At 39.4% G+C, this 21,297-nt stretch overlaps 4 protein-coding genes across 5 annotated transcripts; 2 read left to right on the forward strand and 2 right to left on the reverse strand.

The window, feature by feature from the left end:
• Window positions 1-484: 484 nt before the first annotated feature.
• LOC145204838 (4-galactosyl-N-acetylglucosaminide 3-alpha-L-fucosyltransferase FUT6-like) lies at window positions 485-2,629 on the forward strand. Its single transcript, XM_080077432.1, has 2 exons — window positions 485-1,190; window positions 1,553-2,629. Exons 1-2 carry the CDS (start codon window positions 559-561, stop codon window positions 2,394-2,396), a joined length of 1,476 nt encoding a protein of 491 aa, XP_079933558.1. The 5' UTR covers window positions 485-558; the 3' UTR covers window positions 2,397-2,629.
• On the reverse strand, window positions 2,006-9,712 carry LOC145204837 (uncharacterized). The gene is made up of 5 exons (XM_080077431.1): window positions 7,342-9,712; window positions 6,308-7,025; window positions 4,591-5,033; window positions 4,094-4,282; window positions 2,006-3,569 (listed from the first exon to the last, which is right to left on the reverse strand). The coding sequence occupies exons 1-5, from the start codon at window positions 7,923-7,925 to the stop codon at window positions 3,086-3,088; spliced, it is 2,418 nt and encodes an 805-aa protein (XP_079933557.1). The 5' UTR covers window positions 7,926-9,712; the 3' UTR covers window positions 2,006-3,085.
• Window positions 9,713-13,679: 3,967 nt separating this feature from the next.
• Window positions 13,680-17,978, forward strand: LOC145204914 (uncharacterized). Its single transcript, XM_080077524.1, has 4 exons — window positions 13,680-15,053; window positions 15,343-15,545; window positions 16,215-16,347; window positions 16,909-17,978. The coding sequence occupies exons 1-4, from the start codon at window positions 13,827-13,829 to the stop codon at window positions 17,452-17,454; spliced, it is 2,109 nt and encodes a 702-aa protein (XP_079933650.1). The 5' UTR covers window positions 13,680-13,826; the 3' UTR covers window positions 17,455-17,978.
• LOC145204915 (beclin-1-like) lies at window positions 17,752-21,165 on the reverse strand. Of its 2 annotated transcripts, XM_080077525.1 has the most exons (9): window positions 20,902-21,157; window positions 20,277-20,501; window positions 20,016-20,152; window positions 19,843-19,947; window positions 19,548-19,640; window positions 19,303-19,449; window positions 18,947-19,157; window positions 18,162-18,301; window positions 17,752-18,078 (listed from the first exon to the last, which is right to left on the reverse strand). In XM_080077525.1, exons 1-9 carry the CDS (start codon window positions 21,076-21,078, stop codon window positions 17,916-17,918), a joined length of 1,398 nt encoding a protein of 465 aa, XP_079933651.1. In that variant the 5' UTR covers window positions 21,079-21,157; the 3' UTR covers window positions 17,752-17,915. The 2 variants fall into 2 exon arrangements, with proteins under 2 accessions (XP_079933651.1, XP_079933652.1); XM_080077526.1 differs by lacking the exons at window positions 17,752-18,078; window positions 18,162-18,301 and adding an exon at window positions 18,350-18,770 and having other exon boundaries at window positions 20,902-21,165.
• Between the last annotated feature and the right edge of the window lie 132 nt (window positions 21,166-21,297).

The raw sequence follows: 21,297 nt of genomic DNA on the forward strand, positions 1-21,297 counted from the left end.
TTGGCCTTGTTTGGTTGTATGATGTAGTTTGGTATCTTGTTTTACAGTGTGAGTAGAAGTTGTAATATTTTGTTGAGACTTATTTAAATTTACTGTAAATAGTACTTAAACTTATTTTGCAACAAATAAAGTTTCCAGCATGTGTCACAAGGCTCAAACGGCGACCATAAATTAATAAAGCTTGGCAGACATGTGGACTTTGTATTTATGGCTTGGTCATTTGCCCGGAGGTGCTTAAACATTTGTGGGTTGACCGGTTTCGAATGTCGACTTCGTTCAAATGTAGCAGACACTTTTGTTTTATTTTCGTTATCTGCAAAACTGCACACTACAAACTATAATCTAAGGTAGCCACAGTTAATAGCACATGTCAGGATTTTACCTGCCAGCATTTCGCATCAAGTTTAACCTGCAAGCTTTAAGTTCGAAAAATAATATTTCTTTGTGATAGTAACTGTTTTTGTAACAACAATTTTTGTCCTAGGTAAGGAAAAATGTGACTACCGCAGTTAACGTATTATTAAATGGAGAGGCTTACAACATGAGTCTGGTTCTAAGATGGCATATGACAACTACCAAAGGCACGGATGTGCATCGAACGTTTTCATTCTAAACCGAATAAAGAGAGTTGCAAAATTCGTAGTATGTCTTTTGACTTTGACTTACGTCTGCAAATCGGCAATGACCTTTCGGGGCCAGCAAACTCAAACCGTATTAACACTGGATTTGAATTCCTGGGAACTGTTAAAGGAAGGGGATCATTTTGAGCTTCGACCAAATGAAGACGTTTCTCCGAAGTTCCTTTCCAATAACAAACCATTTAACGTGGCCAAACAGTCTACAAATGTAATTTTGTCAACGGCCGAGGCACCACTAAAAGCTAAAACAACGACAAACAACAATCTGCCTCCAACAGAAGAAAATGTTTTTTTGAGAGATTTATCATATTCAGTGCTTGGCAAGGACGGAATAATACAAAAGGCAGAAGATTATCAGTATATACTGCTTGTGTGGTGGCCACCAGCATACCTTGCTAAAGACCGAAATTTTCTGGAAAGAAATTTTCAAGGGGTCTGTGGAAAATGCCGATTAACTATGGACAGACGATACCTAAATAGAAGTGCGGTTGTGCTGTTTGACAATGTACCGACGAAAGAAAATCTCGACGATCTTCCTTTGGATATTTCGAGGTTTGAAACATAGCTTATAACGCATTATTAGAGGACACAAACGTTTATTTTACCATTGAAAAACCAAAAATGATAAGCAGCTTGTTCTTTTATTTATTGGATATAATTTGCGTGAATATAAGTTTATGTTTTTATTAGTGACAAGCAACCTTACTGTGACGAAAACTATGCCAAAGGCATAAAACATAATTATTTTGTTATTAAACATTTCGACAGTAGATTTGTCCTTGTCGTTGGAAGAATGGCGGTCAGTCGACTAATAGCGTTTCTGTTTAAAGTTTAAACTAATATTTTCGGAGCATAAACGTTTGTTTAAATAAATATTATAGGCTCATATAGTACTAAATTGACTAATTTTTCAGGCGTGAGGACCAGGTATACGTTTTGTGGCATCGCGAAACACCTTCAAAAACCTATCACCTTCGAAATTTTATGCGAGGAACATTTGACACCATGTTTAACTACACAATGTCATACAGACGCGATTCAGACATTGTATGGTATCTAGGCAACACCCGGTATGCTATGAAGACAATGCCGTATCATTTTCTGAACCAACCAGACAAATATATTGACAAAGCGATGAAAGCAAAGCGACAGCTAGCGGTGTGGGTTGTAAGCAATTGCAACAACACTAGAGGCGCCGTTGCACGTAAAAACTACGTTGATAAACTAGTGGCTGCTGGACTAGAAATTGACATGTTCGGTAGATGCTTCAACAGAGCAGTGCCCAAGAAGGATTTCTACGAATTTTTGGCGCCGTACAAGTTCTACCTGGCATTTGAGAACTCGTGGCACTGCCCCGATTATTTGACCGAAAAGTTTTGGCGCAACGGGCTCATGGCTAACGTCGTTCCCGTGGTTTGGGGTCCGTCAAAGGAAGACGTAGCTGCAGTGGCACCGGAACATTCATACGTACACGCGGAAAATTTTGATTCCCCAGCGGATTTGGTGAAGTATTTGCATGCGTTGGACAATGACAATTCCCAGTACAGAAAGTTCTTCAATTGGCGACGCCGTGGTTTTGAAGAAGACAATAACCAACCGATATCCCTTATGAGGCCTGGTTATGAACCTGCCATGTGTAAATTATGCATGCAACTAAACAAAAACGGCGGTAAGCTGCCACCTAAAACGTTAAAATCTTCAATGTCGTGGATATTTGGCGACGATCCCCAATCTGCATGTTTGTTAGATACTAAATAAAACTGATGGACGTGTTTATCGTACGTGACAGAGCTACACATGGTATCCAGCGCAGCGACCTATTGGTTGCATCATTCAACATTTTCCGCTTGTCACAGAGGGGACTTGCTCTTTAAACAAAGCATCCCAACTTATATGCCACATGTTTGTATATTACCACTTATATGGGTAGCACGTGATATAACATATTTGTTTTTATATTGCGTGCAGTAATATATTCTCATTTATACTTATTCCCGTGTTTGTGCTTCTGTACATTTGTGTTTCTTTGGAAAGAAAACATTTTAGTCCGCTGCAAGTATGGACTCTGTTATGAAAAATTAGTTTAATCTTCACACAATGATCCAAACAAACAAGAATTAAGGCGGAAATTGAAACGTTCAATACTTGTCGGGGTGGCAATACTTTCACAGTGGCGATGTTTGGTCTAAAGTTTAGTGTTGTTACTGCAAAACTAGTGTTAATTTTTTTATAAAAAGGGTATTATAAAAGCATTTTTAAACGATGTTTTTTGTTTATGATTTTCTTGTGACGGCAGAGAGTTTTTGTCAAAAAAAGGTTTGGAACAAAACAGTTACAGCAGCTTAAATTAAGGATTCCCCTGAACGATATACAAAATTAGAGTTGAAATTTAAAATCGCGTGCAAATTACAATGGTCGTGCTACGCATTTTACAATTGCTGCCGTTCTTAAGTTGGCAAATGATGACGAGAATCAACATTTTTCTTGTAATCTTCGAACTTATCTTCACCGAGGGTCGAAGTTTCGAGTTGCGGGGCACTTTCGTTCCTCGACAACGATAACAACGGCAGCTTTACTTCGTCGTTAGCGTTCACGTCGGCGCTGGTCGTCACTTGGTGCGTTTCCCGCTCGTTGTACACAGGAGGCTTGGTGTGCTTCCAAAATTCGACAGGCTTTTTGTCAACACCGCTGACGTTAGGGCAGCTTCTGCTCACAGTATCGATTCGGCTGCTGAGCATTGTTTCCTGATACTGCTGTTGTTTGTAGAAAACTTCTGGTCGTGAACCCATTTTTGGACTCTCCTTGACAGGCGAGGCTGGTCGTCGCGCTCCAGGTTGTAGAAACGCTGGAACCTGGAAGTTAATGCCCGAACCCGAGCCGTGGTGGGATTCCATACCACTCATGACAAGATTTGTCCGATAAACGGATTTCCTGAAAAAACATAATTTTCTTGCAAAAACATACTTTACAAATATCTAAGAAATTTGGACAAATACAAATTTATTTGAACAAACAGGCTATAAGGTAAAAAAATATTGTAAGTGTACTGATAGAAAATAATTGTACCTTACATTATGTAAACATTATGTATGTAGTCATTACTTGTTTTCTATTTAAAAACATGTGTGTTCATATTTACAAAAAAATATTTCCTGCATGCACATCAGTCAAACCATGAGGAGAATGTGGTATGATGAAAGCGAGGCACAAACTATTTTTACAGTTAAAATATTATGAAACAAGAACAATATTTTCAGTTTTCTTTCCCGCTTCGTCCCCACCCATTTTTCAATCACGAGCAACCACTGTATGGGATACCAAAGTTATAGCTTCCAAAGAGCTTAATCCTGCCCTGATACACGTCATAGGCAAAGGTCAGACAGAAAATCAAATTTTGTCATTTTTGTGCGTGCACAGCATCGGATATGTAAATAATTTTGACATTGGGGCACAACCTTTCGAAGGAAGATTCCTTGTTCGGGGTCTGTGGACTGTAATCGTGCTTGTGGTAAGCAGACCGGTGATGCGTGTGTCCATTGGATTTAAAAATTCGATCTCTGGCTGTCAGGGCGAGCTTTTCATCCATAAGATGGTACTTTCCGGCTCTATATCGTCTCGCTCGTCTCACGAACACACTGCATGTCCTAAAGTGATAAAAAAATGCTGTTTGGGACAGTCGTGTCAAGTCATTTTGCCGTAAAAGTGACTCTAAGTGCAAAACTAAGTATTCGAAAGCTGTAAAGTGAAAACTTAACAGAGTTTTAATTATTAACACTTCCTGGAAAAATCCCCACAATTAAAAGACGATGTTTTCTTTAAGTGAACTTATCACTGACAATGCCAAGGCTAAAATCGATAAAATCGCTGCTTCGCTGCGGTTCAGATCGGTCCACACAAAATTGGGAATATGGTATCAACGTTCACAGACGCATATACACTCTTGTGCACTTACCCACACACCATTACCATAAAAATGGCGGCGCCGAAGATCAGAGGCCCGATGAGCATCACAATAAGCAGGGACATTGGTTCGTCGGGACAGCGTAGAAGGGACATGGGCACTGACAGCACCAAGTGCATCTCGGTATTCTGTGGTGAAAAGCAAACTGTCGAATGGGAAACTCCCTGCTGCATGCACCGTTGCCGGTAGAAGTACTCCTCGGGGTCCAGTTGCATTCCGATACTCGACGCGTTGTCAGACCGAGATTGACAGCCAGTCAGGGATTCGGCGGCTGAGTTGTCGACTTCGTAACGAATTTCACGCACATAGCAATCGCATATGACGGGATTGTTGTAGAGCCACATAGCACGGATGTTTGGTAGGGTTTGGCGGATGGCTGTCGTCCGAAATCGGTAAGCCGACGACGCGACGTTCATTGAAGATATATTGCAATTCTAAAGAGGATAAAACCTAAATAAATACTTTTTTGAACAAAAATATATCGCCAAAACTAACAAACAATTTTCACGAAAGCAGGAATAGAATACATCAAAGTCGTTGAATACGTTTGTTTGGGCATTATTTTATGTTGATTTAATGTTGATTTAAAATGTTGATTGAGTTTTTGCCATAGTTTATGTAGACAATTTTAATCCTTGATGTACATACCAATATAATTGAATTGCATATATTGGTTTAGATTGATTATTCAACATTAGGGTGTAACTTTTTCCAATCAGACAGCAAACCAATGACAGAAATCTATTGATTAAAACGGCATGAAGTGTATGAAATGCGATGCGCTGCCTATTTTTCAAAAACATCAATTTCAATTTAGCGATTATTGCCTTTCGGAGCACAACGCAAAAACGTCAGAACGATGCGTCGGTTGCGCCCGTGTGACGTTTGCCCCTGACACCGACTGCGATGAACAAACATAGTAATTCGACTCAGATGATCGTGTAATTAAAATTACCGCCATAGCCGCGCTGCGTGCAATTGGCACTTTATCGATTTTTGTGCGACCCAGTCTGCCTCACCACGCTACAGTGCAGCTCGTCGGCTCTGTTGTATTTGTGTTCACTAAATCGCAACGAACCCACCACTTACTGTAAAACTAATATTTGAATCATGAATATGCGCTGTAAAGTGTTTGTTGCGTTTCAAAATGTGACTTTTGGCCTTTTACCACAGGTTTACTGTTGCAACAATCGTGAACTTATAATGGATATGAAAAGAATAGGGTGCCACCCACGTTTCACATTTGTTCAACGCATAAAACCCATTTCGAGTAGCATGAAAGGCGGACGTGCTTATGTTGCGTGAAACGTTGGTTTTCGGATGACCTTGCGCAGTGACACTATACGCAAAAACAAATAGATCGCGCCGGCCTTCTGTTCAACGCAAAACGTTCTTTCAACAAATTAGTTTTACAGAGATGCCACACAGTGTTGTTAACAATATCCAAAGTTGGCATATTTAATTACCTCTATTTTTCTTAATACAACTAACGACCCTTAAAGGTTTGATTTTTGCTAAAAAAATGAGACAAATTTACAAAAACAGCAGTTAAGGAAACTGTTTTGTAATCGTTCATTTTGAGAAGGTACCGATCAGTTAACGATTCAGACGAGACCCTCGCAACATCTTTAAATTGGTGATCGATTAATTGCAAATCGTTAATGGCAAGTTGGTTTAAAATCAAAGTAAAACTCTCTTAAAAACTTACCTGAAGAAACAAGTACTGCAGTTCGGGCAAATGCGTGAAACAATTGTCTTCGAGGGTTGTCAGGTGATAGTTGTTGCGGAGAGAAATCCAACGTATAGTTTCCAAAGGCAAATACCATTCAGCACCAAGTGATTGCGAATTTATAGAATGGGATGTAATGGGTCTTATATGCTGCACTGTTTCACCTACCGAGGGAGTCATAATATATGGCAAGGAGGCTACATCAAGTTGCATGTCACTGTATGTATTTGGGTCGGTCAGTTTCTGGTTTGTGGAAATGGCCACAAACGTGTAATCGTTCACTGTTTTAAGTTGGTTGTATGACAAATCAAGAGTCTCTAAGGAGCGATGCGGCCCACCATTTAACCAGCCCTGTTCAAGATGTTGAATGCCACTGAAACTGAGGTTAAGCGTTTTCAATACGTTGAGCTTTTGAAAAGCGAACGATTCGATATGGGTTACATAAGGCAAGCCGTGCATATCTAATGACTGGAGACTGTTTGCTTCAAGTCCAAGCTCAACAAAGTCCGGTATTCGTGTCATGGGTCGGTTTTCTGCCAGCGATAAATATGTCAAGATGTTAAGGCGTCCTAGAGACTCTTGTTGCAGGCCTTGGGAACCGATAACATTTGCTGCCAAGTCCAAATACTTGAGGTTGGCAAAACCGGCAAACGAAAGGCGATCGACCATCTTAATGTAATTGTGGCTAAGATCCAACCTAAAACAAAATATATTGTTTTTACATTAGGAAAGTCCGGTTTTGGTAGCAGAGCTTGAATGCAATTTGTGGGACAGTTTTGCGCGACATAGTGAATCCAGGAACGGGGAATGAAAAACATTTATTGTTTATCAAACATTATTTCGAAACATAAGCATATGTTCGTGTACAAACATCTTGACGGGTATCATAAATTACATGTGGTATACAGAGCGTTCACCATATGGTTGATATTTGTTTGTTTACTTTCGGTTGTAACATGGTTACGGAGATTACTTTCAACATTACATAAAGTTACAGCAAAACACAATCCTACCTTTCCAGAAACTTTAAAGGTTCCAAAGTGACCGGAGAAATTCTTTCAATTGAATTGTAAGATAAATCCAATACAATAAGACGCGTGTTCTCCAAGCTTGCTGACCAACCAAGGTCAGTTATCAGGTTGTAGGCAAGATCCAAGGTATGCAAGGAGTAAAAGGTATCAAAGGCACCGATGTCAATATGCGATAAAAGATTGTTCCTTGCACGGAAGATAGAAACTTTGGCGTAATATGTATCATTCGAAGAAATAGAAATGTTCTCTAGTCGTTTCATCTTGTTTCCATTTAGATGGAGACTGAAGACGTTTTTTGGGAGGCTGTTGGGTAAAGTTGCCAGATCTGCATGAGAACAGTTGACTAGCACGTGAGTTAAGTTTCCCATTGCCATGAGCTCTGGCGAACTATCAGATTTAGATGTTGGCGAATAACTTGAACACTTGCAAGGCTTAGGACACATCGGTACCGTAACAGCAGCATTCACTGACAAATTAGGAAAACACATGAGCAAGGAAAGTACAAGAAAACTGCATAGTCTTTTCAGGGGCTCTGTCGAAAATCTTTGGACACGTAAACAAATCATGGTAGCGTTTACGGTAAACTTAGTTTGTTCCCAAAAGCAAAAAAACTGCTCAGTGACTGGACGTCCTTCCGTTTCGTTCACACCTTGAAATGCCCTGATATCCTGCTATTGTTATTAATGCTGGTCGCAGAGACCACGTGCGTGCATGTTCGCACTTTGGCACGTAGCGAATGACATTACATCTGCAACAACAAAGAAAGTTACAATCGCCATTGCTGGCAACACGCCGAAATCCGCCGTGAAAAACAATGTGTGATGTAGAATACCCTTTCTATCACAAGGTTATATGTTCAACACATTTTACGTAACGTAGCTTAGTAACAGAACAAATGTCTAACTCCAATCTTTTCTGCTCAAAGCAAATCCTGAAGGTGCTCATATCGCGTGTAACAGCTATTCATAACAACAGCTGCGGGTGACAATTATCAACCTTGCGTTTGTTTCGGTCTTCTACCAGTACATGGCATGCTACAGTGGTCAAGCGTTGTACACGTATAAATCATATCCTGAACTCTTCGTCTGAACAACGTCGTCGCATACACGATGAGCACATACTCGTTGATTCACTGTATTCTGTCACAAAAAGTCAGCTTCGCAATGTTTTCGATATGATTTGCGACACTAAAAATTTGGAAATTTATTATTTATCGCGCACATTAGGCTTTAGAAAAGTGACAGAATTACAAATAAGAGGGTCGAGGTACAGCAATGGCATCACCTGCGTCGCTAAGCTAAGGCGTGAAACCGACATATAGCCAACGGCGCGCACAGCGTGAAGTAGCGGCAACACCTATATCCAACATACAAAATCACTTCTCAACATGCCACATTCCAGTATCAATTGAATAAGTTGCGTAATACAGTAAACGTAAACCACGTGCAATTAAGAACTTCGCTTTTAGTAATTTGCATAGAACATGTCAACATCGCTAAGTATAGGATTTTAATTTATACACATAGACCTTCGTTGAGGTGGGTTATTCCTTTGGATATATATACCTAAGCAAACGTCCAAACGAGTTCTTTGAGTCATAACCTGACCCTGAGCTGGCGCTACCACGTTTTAACTAATTATAGTCTCTTCCCCTTCCTTAAAGCTATCACAAAAAAGGCGTAGTAATAAACTGCCTGCAAAATAAGTTTAAAACATAAAATAATAACACATTCATAGGCAAACGGCTTACACAAGCTTTCGTCTAATACGGTGACATACCAAAATGCGTGACTGGTTTGTATGCAACAGGACAGAATGTATGTCGCTCTTTGGAGATACGAAACACGTTTACACCAGCACACATCATTCGTCAAGCTGTCCCACATGTCATTTTGTCGCATTATAAAAGAAACGACCTGATATGCGTATAGACGGTTTACTTTTTGGTCCTCCCATCTTCATTGACGTCAAAAAGCGTCGAGCGTAACAAAGCAACGCGATTTCGCCGTCGTTTGCCGCGACCACACGTATTGTGGAATGCCGCATATTTTCACCAATGCAACAACTCCAAGCGAATTTCCGCGAGGAAAGCAGTTTTCATTGATGTATCGCGCTTAAGTTGCTCGCTGACTAATTCAACGGCAAGTAATGGATTATTCATGAATTCAGTATGCAGCAGCTTTTGCTAATTGTGACATCCCCACAGACGAAGCGGCATTGCGCACACGTGGATGTCCAAAATGAAACCGGAATTATATTAAACCAACGAATAACGGAAAAATTGTGATTCCCAACAGATGGTCCATCATTTTGTGTCAACTGTGCACCTAAATAAAGTTGCACCAACTGAACCCTGTCAGTTTAGGGTTGCTTATAATTTAGGCTAGCAAGTTCTTCCCGTATAAATATTTATCTAAACGCGGAAACGACTCACCGGAGCAGAAACAAATAAACACGTAGTTTAAGCAAAAACGACCCAAAATCCATTGATTCACCCTACAACCAGACGACATTCAATGGCCATGTCCAGCTGTCCTTTGGGAGTAGCAGAGGTGGTCTGCCTTGTAATTATATTTTTGCGCGATCTTGTGCCTCAAAAAAGCGGCACTAATTGGCGGCTGTCCTGCAATGTTAAAATTCTTTACGCCTGCAGTTTGACAAGATAACTTGTACGAGCGCAAATCTGTTTAGGTATTTTGACATTTCTGTTCACTTCTTATACCTGTTACTTTGCAAACCATACAAACTTTCCCCGTGTTTCTGATCAATGATTAACTATGATGTTGTTCACGTAAGTAAAGGCTAGAAAGGGGCGGAATTCTCTGGTCACTGGGTAAACAAATTTCAGCATCAACCAATATTCGACCGAAACTCGTGGCAAGGCAAAGCAACCAAGTCTGGTGTAAAATGTGTACATACTGTATCAGCACCCACTATCTATAGACAAAGTACGTGATCGAAAATCTTTCATGCCCCACAGACCAATAACATCCTGACAAAGGGCGTCAAGTTGTCACGAAAGCGTTTGCTTACCCAAGCGACCTGGACAAAGCACGCGTGGAAGGCGCTATCTTTTGGGAGAAAACTGCCCAGCAGTACTTGCTTTATTTAAAGCGAAAACACAATTAAAGCACTAGTGGTATAAAGTTTTTAGGTTGTAAGCTTGCACACAAACATTGGTAAGACCCAGTGTACAAAAATAGTGACATCTCAAACACATTAGACCCAACAGGTGGCTGTTTCTCATGCTGATCGTGACACACGGCTACACACAGATTTGCTGACCTCTAATTTATCAGTACCTTACGATTGTTTCAAACATATAGCCTTGAGATTTTTGAGCTAGGACTGACTCGCGTTTTTTTATGACTAAAACGAAGAGTCACATAACATCCAGTCTATATCACTGCTGGTTTGATTAATCATCGAAAAACGAAGCGAAACTTCTTCAAAATTCCTTTTCTTAACTCTTACTACTAAACCCGGTGCTATAAAATCAGTTAACAAACAGCAAAGAAAATAACACCTTTTTTATTTCAAAAATACAGTTTATTTTAGGCTGTGTAATGTTTCGTAATGGGGGTTTGCTGTATATTCTGAACCACCTAACGAAAGTTTTGGTTTCTAACAACAGTTTTTAAACCAGAAAAAAATGAGACCTCATATCTAATAGACGACAATTTTAGGTTAAACCGATTTTTGACTAGAATGTCGCCTCTTCGTTAATCCGCTTTAGGTGTGGTGGATAAGGTTTGTTTTGTACCAAATGACGTGTCGGACATTTTACAACTGAGGCATAAAGTCTGTCGCGATAAACAGCATTGAAAATCCGTAACGCTGAACTTGAATCAATCCCTACAAACTGCCACAGACGAATACCGGAAGGATTTCCACAGCAGAACTTAGCAACTACTAAACCACTTAACGATAATCGTAGAGTGTCACTCACAATTTACTTCCGTGTACGCTTAGACGCTTTCAGACTTGTAGCGTACGTGGGTCGCCGTTTAATAATTAAACGATTCTTTGCGGAAAAGCAATATCTGGTTCAATCAACGCAACTTGGTGAAAAGTCCACACTCCCACAGCTACTAAAAATCAATGCCTACGAGGCCACTTATTTACATATTAGAAACACATTTTAAACAGCTCAAATTTTATCTCGAAAAAACTCGTAAAAACGTCTACTTAGACGGTGTTAGGCCGTTACGCACTATATGAAATGTTGCGAATCCGAAACGCCGTTGTGGCTGGTTATAATTATCTTGTTTCAAAGGGACCATTTGGGCATCGTTTTTCAGCGGAACGTCACCTACGGTCGTGTGCAAAACCCACAGCTTGTAATTGGCCCACGTACTTGTCCTGGCAGGTCGTTACGTCAATGGGCCCGGCGAAGTCGGTATTCGGAGTTTTTTCTTTTGCGGTCTTTCGGAGTTCAACGTTAATCCGCCTCCGTGTTAAGCGGCCGTGTTATAATACGCTTAATAAGACACACAGACACATAGTTTAAGTTATTTTGAGTGTTTTGCGCAGTAATCAGTCAAACCTTTACCTGGTCAACTTTTTCGCATAAACAAGCTTGTTTTGACATAAATTTTATTCAATTTAAAATTTCACCATGTTTTCTATGGTTTGGTTTTGCCTTTTCTGCAAGCCTAAAACCAGCCATTGTCCCGCACCTCTATGCGAAAACGTATCAGTCCTTTCATGAACAACACCAAATAGTGAAGAAAGCATAAATTTGACCATATCCGGAGTTTATGTTAAAATATGGCATAGGTTTATAAACCAAGGCTTTGAGGCGAAACGTTTCTCTGTGGTACAGGATTCAAAGATTTTCTGGTGGGACACTGCGTTTATAATTTTGGGTGGGTGGCAATATGGGAGGCCTGCTCGCAGCCACTAGAGCTCGGTGATATTTGATTTGTTAAGCCAAGATGCAAAAACTGTCTGAGTGAATGATCACCATCAACAAACATGTAATGCTGTAGACAAAACAGTCCTTGTACAAAAGAAAACTGACCGCATGTTGGTAACTACAGCGGTTACCAATCACAACAAGACCTCACAGAAGCGTACAGCTCAAACAATTGCAATTACCTCACATCTCACACATAAAACAACTAGGATCTTCCTCAAATACCGGTAGACACTGCACTTACGTCTCACGATTGGGTGTATTTTGCTGCAATTTAGCAAACCGTCAGATAGAAATTAAGCAAATTTAGATAGACGGTAAGTAAGAAACGATTTAGCACGACAAAACACTGTCAGATTTACGTTAAAAGTTAAAATGACCAAAAACATTTGGCGGTTTGTAGACGTAAGCCTGCAGGAATATGAAAGAATTAAGACTTAGTCGTTTAATTGGCTCATTAGGTGCGCTTTCGTGGGCTCATATATAGTAGATTTGAAACAAGTAAACTGTCATTTTCACTTATATATATATTCACTGCCCTGCAAATGATTATGGTGCACTGGACAGCAGCGAAATGCAGAGTATCAACCAATGAGGCAAACACACATAAGAGGCATTGGTCGAATGAACTTGTGGTGATCTTATTTCAGTCAATCAATATGATTACACGCAGCAGGTGAACCACACACGTGCGTACTACCCCATAATGTATTTGCAGCAAATCAGTTATGTGTGCGGGTTTGCACGGGTTCCCTATAACCTACTTTAGAGTACTAAACATTTAAACGTAAAAAGTATTTTTGATTCAGTCAGTATCTCTTAAACTGCCACAAATCTTACGGTCTCTCTTGTACGGATGAAAAGGATTTTTAATAAAATTCTAAGTTTAAAACAAATCACTGAAATTAGATGGACATCAATATAACTTCACCCAATTATCAAGTTCGTGTATGTTTACAACCCTCAATGACGCAACGGTTTGTCACGATACCGGAAAATAGCTGCAGGTTGAGAAGCGTGAAAACGAGCCTGGTTTTGTTGGAAGGCGCCAACTGGACGAGTTTGGGTGATTTCGTGAGCGTCAATGCTGGCAATTAACGCTGCACCTGCCCTTCTTATGCCAAGCAGCAGCACCTCAATTGCGCCAAGGTCCGTCCTCTGAGCATGGGTGCTCTGACGTCATATACTCTGTTGTCGTGCGTCCCCAGATCCGACGGAGAACGCGCTCCTGTCGCCGATATAGTATATTCTTATTGTTGATTATTTTTAATTACGGAAACAATTGTAATCGCACATTACGTGCGTTGTGACGTCACCAAGTCGCTGGTCTGATCCACAGAAAGGCGCCAAGTACTGCCAATTTTTTTTACGCACGCCTTTTACTACGCCTAATTTTCAAATACCAATACAAGCCATTAGGTGCAAACTAACTCCGTATGTGTAATACAGGTCTCAAATACATCTGTGTGTACAGAAACGTCAGGTGAAGTTACAGTAAAATGTAAAAGGATAGTGCTGAAATAAAACGCGTTTAACAGCTAGCGGCAAAATGTTGATTTTGTTGAGTTGCCTGTTTCTTTTACGAGTGTCAGGAAGGCCTACAACCGTGACCACGTCATATCCACTTCAGACTGAAGCAGAAAGCACGCAACTCTACTTCACATCTTCAGGCCAAAAAACTGCGGAACAAAATTCGCTTTTAAGGCAGAACCCTGTGAGTTTACCTGTCTGTCCTTCGGAATGTCACTGCTACGCAATTACAATAGTAGACTGCAGTCGTGCAAACTTGACGTACATTCCAATCGAGAGTTTGCAATCTGTTCACGCGACTGTTGAGGAACGTATCGGTATTCCACCTTTAACCTTGCAGCTGCACTTGGGATTTAACAACATTACAGTCATACATGACGACGCCTTTCTGGTCGGCGGGCGCAACCTGGAAAATCTGTACCTTCAAAACAACGCAATCAGCTTCGTTCGACCACGCGCCTTTCGCGGATTGATGAAGCTGAAATATTTGGACGTCAGTCACAACCTCGTTAGTACGCTCGTCCACATTATCACTTCATCAGTGAACAGCACCATTTCCTGCCGCAACCAGTCCGTGTTTGCACCTCTCCGTGACAGTCTATTGTCTCTGCAGTTATCTTATAACCAGATCGCCGCCATCCCGGACGAATCCTTCGTCAAGTTTCGGCACTTGGAAGTTTTGTCGCTCAGCAACAACCGAATTTCTTGGATTGGTCGTCATGCTTTCGCTGACTTACGTAACTTGAAAACTCTTGTGTTGAGGGCCAACCCTTTGGGACCTACTACAGTGCAAAATATCGGACACGTTTTGAGTTACTTTTCAATGGGAATTGCCACTCCTACTGACGATGCGGGGAGACAGAAATTTTGCTCCAGTATTTTTCTTAATGTTTCTGGCCATGAAAATGATAAAATAAAATACCTAGATTTGGGTGAAACCAATTTAACTTCAATCCCCTCTTTGTTGCCCTTTTCACTGAGAGTCCTGATGTTGGATGGGAACAAAATAACGGAAATAGTGCCACCAGCTTTCAGAAACAGTCCCCTTTTGCAAGTGTTGCACCTGGCCAATAACCGAATTCGCATCATACCTGACGGGATTTTCAGATACAATTATCAGCTGCACCTGCTGGATCTATCCAGAAACAGGCTGGAAAATTTGACGACTAATGCTTTTTGTGGATTAGTTAATCTTCAAATTCTTCGTTTGTACAGAAATCCTACTCTGCGCTCTATTCCTCGAAAGGTATGATTTTGCACACTGTAGCGTTTTATTTAAATAAGTTACCCGCTGTGAATCCCTGGGTTGCTGCGTAAACAGCGAAAATGTCGGTGAAGGTTTTCACATCACACGAAATAAAATAATTACACTAGTAACAATACCGCTTTTATTACATGATGGAGGTCTTTTTAATGCTTCTAAAACGGACATTGCCTATACTTACATAGGATTGTACATGTTTGCAGAAAAGTATGCGTGTTTGTTTTGTGGCGTAATCAAGTAACCAGAAATACACCGAGTTCGTTTTGTTTAGATTTTTTCAGGTACCATACGTTTGGCGGTTTTGTATTTACATGACTGTGGGATTAGTGATCTGCCTATGGGTCCTTGGATACATCGACTAGCGGGTTTGTGGCTTTATGGAAATCCTCTTGATTGCAGCTGTTCGACTTTGGTCCCAATCCTTAGTGAGTTACGTTATCCGGGAAACAAAAAACTCCGTCTTGATCCATACAGGTGAAATATCTTGTGTATATGGTACCTGAAGGTATTGAAGGCCCAATGATATTATTTGTGAATGTATTTGAAAAAATCTAAGGACTTATGGGCGACGAAAAAAAAAATTCCAAAGGGGGCAGATTTTGACAAATACACACTTACATGAATAGATTACTATATTAAGAAGTTATGTGCGGATGGGCATAAAATATAGCCCATGGAGTATAATTGCGTCTACAATGCATATATCACGTGTTCCTTTGTCTGTTCGAAACAGCAGTAAAACGCCATAGCTTCTGCAAGCAACACCAGATACGTAAATAAAGCAGACATTTGCCACATGTTCGTTCTGTAACAGTTTGGCAGTTGTTTATTTTGTCAGTTTAGGGAATAGTTTTTAGGTAGGCCCTATAATACTTGCAAGTACTTTATATCGTGTATGAAACACCTAAGTTAAGTTTAACAGTTTTATTTCTGACACGAGACAAACTGGTTGTTGGTGTTTTGAGTATTTTTTTGAAAAAACAAGTCTTGCATTGTTAAAAGATAAACCCACGTTCTGTAATGAAAGTGCTTCAAAAGCCCTAAAAAACAAACAAACATACTGTGCGCACATAAACTGGTTTGGTCAAGAATTACCTGTATAAAGAAATATTCAGCTTGATAGCGAAAGAACTGTTTTTTTAGAGACCCTGCATGGGACGACCAGGAGACGTGGTCGCACCAAAGGCCAAGCCACACACAGTGTTCTACACCACCACGAATGGCAGGACTCTCCGTCAAAGATATATCACTTTACCACATGTCTTGTTCGGTTCAGGTACAATAGATATTGAAGACAAACCGTCAAGGTGTAGATTCGCCAGAAACACCCACTAAAAGCCATTTTTTAAACTTTATTCCCGACTATTTCACATACTATTTGTCTATATTGAGGTTTTTCATGATTATGGATTCTTGTTTACTCTATTCGACCTGTTTAAAGCTGAAATTTGTACCGAATTCCAACACGAGATTGCAATTTACATTTTAAGGAGGCCACAGGTCCTGCAGGGTTACTTGAAGGGAGCCACGAGACCCAAAAGTTACTTTTAGGGGGCCATGGTCCGCGAAAGGTTGAAAACCACTGCGTTAAACTAATCAGCAGTTGTTAATATTTGTGCATCCTCGAGTGCGTGATTATACTAGATCCAAATGAAGTATGCCAGAGAGATAATTCGATTCATTGGTATAGTTGCATAATATTTTATAACACGCCTAGACTTTTTTGTAACAAATAGGTAAACATTTGGGAATCTGTATGAAATCTTTTGTAGCTATTATGCTCTTAACATGTAATAAACGTGATACCAAAAACAACCGATGTTGCCTTATTTAACAGGAGTGGGACTTGGTTACTCGCTACAAACGCCTGGCAATCGCAAAAGATCCAAACTATAATGATCCAGACTATCACTCCTACTACTACTCAGATGTAGAGACCACAGCACCCAGCCAATTACAGGATTATTCACTACTTGAAAACTACAACACGGCGACTTCAGATCCAGTTGCAGTATCCATGGAAGATCACAAAATTTCTGAGATGTCAACCCGAGGAAACAACTCTTCTTTATGGGTGATTGAAATCCCGCTTTCTGAAGACGCCGAACTAGCAAAAAATTATCAAGGAGATTCGAATTATTACAATCTTCCTGGGGATAATGATGACGCGTACTCTGGTGACGGGCCGGCCGCTATTGATTTCGAAAACGATGTAGCATTGTTGTTGGACGAAGAAGACGCGCTTGTTTACAAGGAAAAGAGTCGAAAGACAGACCTTACAAGCGAGTGGTTGGCTTATTATGAACACGTGATACCTGACGACAACATACGGGATTTAGAGACTGATTTCGGGACATATGAATACGATTATCAATTCAAGTAAATTACGAACCAAGTGTGCTCTATAACAATTCACGCCGCAATGTGGTTGTGAAAAGTAGTCAGCTTTGTGTGCAAAAAAGCTTTTTAAATGTTTTATTATTTCCAACAGGACGGGTTAACGACGCTTTAACGTCATATAAGTTACAAAAAGTTGCTCTTAAATATCTCTTGATTTTTTATTGGTTTGACAGATATTTTTTAGGTGAGTATACATCCGTCCGTGAACAACTGTTTTTGTAAAGTTTTTATTTTCATCCATCAGACAGTTGAATGGAGATAAGTCACAACAAACAGCCGATTTGGTAACACATAAGTTTATTGCACAGCTAATATAAGAAATGCGAAGTTTTTTCAGGGCTCAATACACTCAGCAATTTCCGAAGCATGAATGAATGTCGAGCAATTATTTTACGAGAAATCCAGTGATAACGTTCACAGTGTACAACTGTCAATAGTAAAACTTCATGTGGGGGCAAACTGGGTTGAAACCCAAGCAAGTCCCCATTTAAGGTTGGTCAGCATAAACTTGAGAGCTTTGGTCCACTGTTCCTCCGAGTTAAACTGCATTTTTATGGAGTACGATGCACCCGACCCACCAGTGTCTTCGATCTTACCTTTTTCCATTCTAACAAAAAAGGTTAAATGAATGCATGGTTTAGGGATGTTTTGTTTATCAAATGATATAAAGTGTGATGTTGTATAAGTAACCTGTAAGGGAGTGCAAATCCACTGTTTCCCTCCACTTCCTCTTTAAACTGCTGCAAACAGTCAAGGAATGCAACCATTGCCTGGTCAAATTTAGTGTCCCACAAAAATCGTAGCCCACCTGATCCATACAAAGGAAGATCCTACACAACAACAGAGACTTTTTGGTCTTGAAATGAGCTATTTAGGGATAGGCTTCAATTATACACAGGGTTGCCATACCGTCCTTATTTCTAAGATTTGTCCTTATTTTAAAGGGCTATGTCTTAGAAAAGTTCATTGTCCTTATTTCTAAGAAATGTCCTTATTTTTGACTTGAGTCCTTATTTTGTCTTATTTTCAACAATTATGAGTTAAATCCCTGCTACAAGTAAAAGTAAACCAAGACTTGAGCTGTTGTGAGATGCACGAAACATTTTCTACGAATAAGGGGTAGCTGGTACAGATTGTTTCTGGCCAAAATATTGCATATGATATGTCATGGCTCATATAAATGCAAAGATTTGTTCAAAAACGCTTGTTTTGTTTCGCATAAAAGTTTAATTTTTCGGTTGTCCTTATTTTTGGTTTCAAGTCGATGGCAACCCTGATTATACAGTACAAAGGAAGATCCTACACAACAACAGAGACTTTTTGGTCTTGAAATGAGCTATTTAGGGATAGGCTTCAATTATACAGTACATTCAAATATTTATATGGCACTCATTTTAAAATGTCACAGTTTTGCCACAAATACAAGTGTAGTCGGGTATATTGACGGGTTTTGCCATTTGTAAACACAAAAATACCTTTGATTTGTCATCTAATGATTCTAAGTAGGAATGGTTTCCAAAAGGTACAAGCTTGTATCGCTTAAACCTGAGACCCATTTTCTTGGCCAGGGAAGAGAGTAGAAGAACAACCTGACCCCAGGCAGCATTAATCTCTGTCCACTCTATGTGCATTCCAGGGAGTCGGCCTAATCGAAAACCATTTATTGTCCCAAAATGACCCTGATGCCTACAATGCAAAAAAAATCAAACATATTTCTATTACATGCATTTAACATCAATGTGTAATGTGTATGTAGAAAAAAATACCCAAACATCTAAAAGCACTTTTTCAAACCAGAGAGATTTGGCTTTGTGGTGACAAAATAACTAACCAAATGTGAAACGTAGCATTGAAGACATTGGTCTTTGACAACTTTTTTAACTGTGTTTCAACATGAGCAAGTTGCTTGTCTGCACTACATTGTTCTTCCTCCAGTTCAAGTTGTTGGGCCCGAAGCTCTGAATACTCCTGCATATGTCTGATCAGAAGCAAAATACAAATTTACACACAAAAAAATAACAAATGTTGTTTAAATTATTTAGGTTATGACTTGTCACAACTATTGTATTTTCTTACTTTTCTTCTTCCTTACAAATTTGTTGCTTTTGTTTTTCAATACCAATGATTTCCTTTTCAACATCTTGTCTTTCTCTTTCAGTTTCATCTAATCTGCGCACAAAAAAAGTTTTTTTTGTAAATTGCTTTTTATAAAAATGTGTTATTCAATATGTGCTAAAACAGTTTTGTGGCAAACAAAATAATCTCTGTCTCCAAGCTGATGTATCATGGTGCCTTACAGATACATTTGTCTTGATAAACAACACATCCAAATTATCACACTGTATATCACTGCTACAAATTAATTATTTACTGGGAAAGCAAAAGTTTTTCCTCCGTTTTCAACTTCTCCAATTCTTCAGCAAGCTGCTCCACTGAGTCATTCTTGTCACTTGATTCTATGGTCTTCAGATAGTCTCTTCAAAAATGCAACAGCCATAAGTAAACTAAACAAAAGCTCTACAACAAACAAAAGGTTAAAATCACCTGTATTGGTCACATTCCTCTGTACATCTGTCAGACTCTCTTTTCAACTGTTCAACAAGAGTTTCAGTACATTCTTCACACAGAGGATGTTCCATATTTGAGTTTCCAGACACAATATCAAACAGCCGAACTATAGTCTACAAAAGATCAAATTTTTGAGATAATGCTACTTATCCTGTTTTTTAGTTGACAAAAATAAATGTTAAAAATTATATATTTAGGTTAAGAACTAAATGAGTAAAAAATATATGAGTGTTTTACTTTCATGCCATGACTTAGGGTTTCCATTGATACTCCATTTGTTTCACCAATAAAAGTAAAGCTGTTTGTGCTTTCTTGACATGTAACAGTATGGTCTGTTGTTGTTGAAACTGTGTTGTTGTCATAAATAGAATGTACAGATTCTGTTGCAGCATTAGTTTTGTCACTCCCTGATGACATCACATCATGTTCCTGGGGTGGCTTGTCATCTGATGAGCTTGACTCCTAGTTAACACAATATTTGGTATCATCCTGTTCATAGAATTTATGTACAAAACTATAAGTTGTTCCAGGCTCCTATTTGCTTTGGTATAGATACTGATGATAAAATCTACCAATAAATGCATAATTAATCACAATATTTAATGGCTGTGCTAGAGTTGCCAAAATGGCAGGATATAGGTCAAAATGTTGCTTTGTTTGCATTATATGATCATTGTGATGCTCCAAAACACCACTGAAAATATTCTCCGAAAACTTCAAGGCCTTCCAATAATTATGAAAATGTTAACCAAATTGTTTATGGGTGGACTTACCTAGTCTGATAAACATTATGGTAATAAGGTCTAAAGTTAATTAATGCTTTGGAATAGTAAGTAAAAATAATCACACATAGCTGACTCACCGATACTTCAGCATCATTTCCAATGGGATCTTGGTTTTCATGTGCCAAGTTTAGAAGATTCTGGGATGTGCCAACTAGGTCTTGTAGGGTGTTGGAATCAATTGCATCAAACGACGAATCAAGCTTAATTAGTTGGTTACATTTTGTGCACATGAAACAAACTGTTTCATCACCCATAGCTAAATTGCAACTTTTTATTGACTCAAGTCCAAGGACCTATAATAAATAATATGAAAATACAAATACCATAACAGAAGTTATCAGAAACAAATAAAGTTGGTTACAAATTCCTTGGACAAAACCCAAACAAACATTTGTCATTTTGTCAACCAACAAATTAATTTCTTTCCTCTCATCCGACAGTTAAAAATTCATGATCATAAATTAATTACACGG

The sequence above is a fragment of the Phallusia mammillata genome, chromosome 8 (assembly GCF_965637545.1).
Source record: "Phallusia mammillata chromosome 8, kaPhaMamm4.hap1.1, whole genome shotgun sequence".
NCBI lineage: Eukaryota > Metazoa > Chordata > Ascidiacea > Phlebobranchia > Ascidiidae > Phallusia > Phallusia mammillata.

Bases quoted from the DNA above. Each gene is read 5' to 3' on its own strand.
- LOC145204838 (XM_080077432.1), top strand. From the start codon at position 559: ATGGCATATGACAACTACCAAAGGCACGGATGTGCATCGAACGTTTTC. The intron at 1,191-1,552 runs GTTTGAAACATA...CTAATTTTTCAG, and splicing joins CTTCCTTTGGATATTTCGAG to GCGTGAGGACCAGGTATACG.
- LOC145204914 (XM_080077524.1), top strand. From the start codon at position 13,827: ATGTTGATTTTGTTGAGTTGCCTGTTTCTTTTACGAGTGTCAGGAAGG. The intron at 15,546-16,214 runs GTGAAATATCTT...CTGTTTTTTTAG, and splicing joins CTCCGTCTTGATCCATACAG to AGACCCTGCATGGGACGACC. The intron at 16,348-16,908 runs GTACAATAGATA...CTTATTTAACAG, and splicing joins ACATGTCTTGTTCGGTTCAG to GAGTGGGACTTGGTTACTCG.
- LOC145204837 (XM_080077431.1), bottom strand. From the start codon at position 7,925: ATGATTTGTTTACGTGTCCAAAGATTTTCGACAGAGCCCCTGAAAAGA. The intron at 4,283-4,590 runs GTAAGTGCACAA...TTATCACTTTAG, and splicing joins TTTATGGTAATGGTGTGTGG to GACATGCAGTGTGTTCGTGA. The intron at 3,570-4,093 runs GTTGTGCCCCAA...ATGTTTTTTCAG, and splicing joins AAGGAATCTTCCTTCGAAAG to GAAATCCGTTTATCGGACAA.
- LOC145204915 (XM_080077525.1), bottom strand. From the start codon at position 21,078: ATGGGTGATGAAACAGTTTGTTTCATGTGCACAAAATGTAACCAACTA. The intron at 19,158-19,302 runs GTTAGTTATTTT...TTTGCATTGTAG, and splicing joins AATGCTACGTTTCACATTTG to GCATCAGGGTCATTTTGGGA. The intron at 18,079-18,161 runs GTTACTTATACA...CTTTTTTGTTAG, and splicing joins GGATTTGCACTCCCTTACAG to AATGGAAAAAGGTAAGATCG.